Below are 2,683 nucleotides of genomic sequence, written 5' to 3' on the forward strand. Positions count from 1 at the left end.
TCTCAGTTCTCTAAACAAAAAACAACAACAACAAACATCTCAGGTCTTTGAACAAAAACAACAACAAACATCTCAGGTCTCTGAACAAAAACAACAACAACAAACATCTCAGGTCTGAGAATAACAACAACAAACATCTCAGTTCTCTAAACAACAAGAACAAACATCTCAGGTCTGAGAATAACAACAACAACAACAAACATCTCAGGTCTCTGAACAAAACAACAACAACAAACATCTCAGATCTGAAAATAACAACAACAAACATCTCACATCTGAGAACAACAACAACAAGAAACATCTCAGGTCTCTGAACAAAAACAACAACAAACGTCAGCACGCAGCGCTGTGAAAAACTTTCACAACATTTTAAAACAATTAGTAAAAGTTCTCGAAGGAGACCGGCAGATTGTGTTGAACCGTCTCGTTGTCCAAATCTCGCATCCTGAGCACGGCGACAGTGGAAAGTAAAAACTCCTTTTAAACAGAAAGAACCCTCCAGCAGAACCAGAACCAGGCTCAGGATGGGAGGCCAACTGCTTCAGCTGGCTGGGGTTAGAAAGGACAGGACAGAGACACAAGCGATACGCAGATGTCCCCATCCCCGAGGATTTGAACACCGAGTGTTTGTAGTTTTGGAAATGAGTGTTTTTTTTTGGTTGTTGTTTTTTTTATGCAAGATATTCGAGGGTGGAGGATGAATATTACCAAGAATATCTCATTACTAATTTCACAGCAGACATTTTACTCAGGCAGCACGGTGGATCAGTTGGCAGAGCTGTTGTCTGGCAGCGAGGTCACCGGTTCAAATCCCAGCCAAGGATCTTTCTGGGTGGAGTTTGCATGTTCTCTCTCCGTGCAAGTGTGAGTTTTCTCTGGGTACTCCAGTTTCCTCCCACAGACCAAAAACATGCATGTTAGACTGACTGGTAACTCTAAATTGTCTCTTGGTGAGAGAGAGATTGAATGGTTGTGTCTTGTTTGTATTTATGTGTCCCTGTGATGGACTGGAGACCTGTCCAGGGTGTCCCTGTGATGGACTGGAGACCTGTCCAGGGTGTCCCTGTGATGGACTGGAGACCTGTCCAGGGTGTCCCTGTGATGGACTAGAGAGCTGTCCAGGTGTTCCCAATCATTTGAGTAAACTATACTTTTAAACAATATAAAAACTAGAAAGAAACTTTTGGTCAAATGATAAGGGGGCCTGGTTTACATAGGATACATGTATATGGTGGTGGTGGCCATCTTGGATTCTGAAGTGGACACCCAGTTTTTGACAGGGACCTATTTTACACCAAAATGGCAGTTGTACCTCACTTATTATTCAAGTTATCGTGCTCACAACGTGCACGAACAGACCGATAGACAGACTGATGGACAGAGGATATTTGCACTTCCAAAAAACGCAGAATGTCAGGTTCAGGTGTTGTTTCTATGAAAATAAAACTACGGCAAACAGGTTATTAACAGCAGTAATTACTCGTATAAACTAGTGAGTGAAGACAGCAGCAGAGAGATCTTACTGTGAAATCTTCCAGGTTGACCACGACGGCAAAAGGCATCCCCATGTCCTCGTTTGCCGACACCACACATCCTCCGAGGGGAATGACTCCCTGAGACAGAACCATGACGTTTGGATCAAACCCAGTCCATGAAACAAACGGTAATTAACCTAAGGATTTATATTTTAGAACGCTGGTGTTTGCTCACCTTAGGGTGGATGTTGAAGTACCTGTTGGTCTCGAAGCTTTTCTTCTCGCTCTCTGCATAGTAGAGCAGGAAGCTGTCTTTGATGATGAAGAATCTTTGGAGTGAGGAAGACAAACACCGCAGCACTGAGTGACCCAACCAGGTGGTACTGAAAGGAACCAGCACGCTCCCAAACTAAAGACTCAACATTTCTGTTGTTTTCACGTCAGTTCTGTCCATTTAAAAAATTACCTGTTTTATTCAACTAAACACAATTTTCTTGAATGTCCATTTAAAATCCATTCTGTTGCATCTTATTCAAATTAAAAAATATTCCCAATGAGAAGATTAAACTGTGTCAGAAACTAGAAAAAAAGAGTTAATCTGAAACAAATTGTCATGGACACCAGTGACCCCCGCGACCCCAAAAGGAAGAAGCAGGTAAAAGATAATGGATGAATAAAAAAAACAAATTGTTAAAGTTAAAACAGACAGAACAGATAGTGAGAAAACCCCCAAACCCAAGCTGAGAGATTTGATGTCTGCAGTTCAGTGCAGTGAGGAATGTTCAGACCTCTAAACAGGAGAAATTAAACCTCTCCACTGACACATGGCTCAACACTGAACAGGCTAACAAAGACCCTAATGACACTCAGGAAGGGGGGACACAAATACCCTAATGACTTTCAGGAAGGGGGAGACAAAGATCCTAATGACTCTCAAGAAGGGGAGACAAAGATCCTAATGACTCTCAGAAAGGGGGAGACAAAGACCCTAATGACTCTCAGAAAGGGTTGAAACAAAGACCCTAATGACTCTCAGGAAGGGGAGAGACAAAACCCTAATGACTCTCAGGAAGGGATGAGACAAAGACCCTAATGACTCTCAGGAAGGGGTGAGACAAAGACCCTAAGGACTCTCAGGAAGGGGGAACACAAATACCCTAATGACTCTCAGGAAGGGGGAGACAAAGACCCTAATGACTCTCAGGAAG

At 42.8% G+C, this 2,683-nt stretch overlaps 1 protein-coding gene across 1 annotated transcript in view; it reads right to left on the reverse strand.

Moving 5' to 3' along the window:
• The window catches only part of plekhd1 (pleckstrin homology domain containing, family D (with coiled-coil domains) member 1), a 13,643-nt gene that overhangs the window by 9,995 nt on the left and 965 nt on the right, over positions 1–2,683 (reverse strand). The window contains exons 2-3 of the mRNA XM_037694693.1: positions 1,711–1,804; positions 1,524–1,613 (exon numbers count right to left, since the gene is read on the reverse strand). Of these exons, the coding sequence (XP_037550621.1) occupies positions 1,524–1,613; positions 1,711–1,804 (184 nt within the window). The remainder of the gene's footprint in view (positions 1–1,523; positions 1,614–1,710; positions 1,805–2,683) is intronic.

The sequence above is a fragment of the Nematolebias whitei genome, chromosome 21, assembly GCF_014905685.2.
Source record: "Nematolebias whitei isolate Nwh7 chromosome 21, NemWhi1, whole genome shotgun sequence".
Classification (NCBI taxonomy): domain Eukaryota; kingdom Metazoa; phylum Chordata; class Actinopteri; order Cyprinodontiformes; family Rivulidae; genus Nematolebias; species Nematolebias whitei.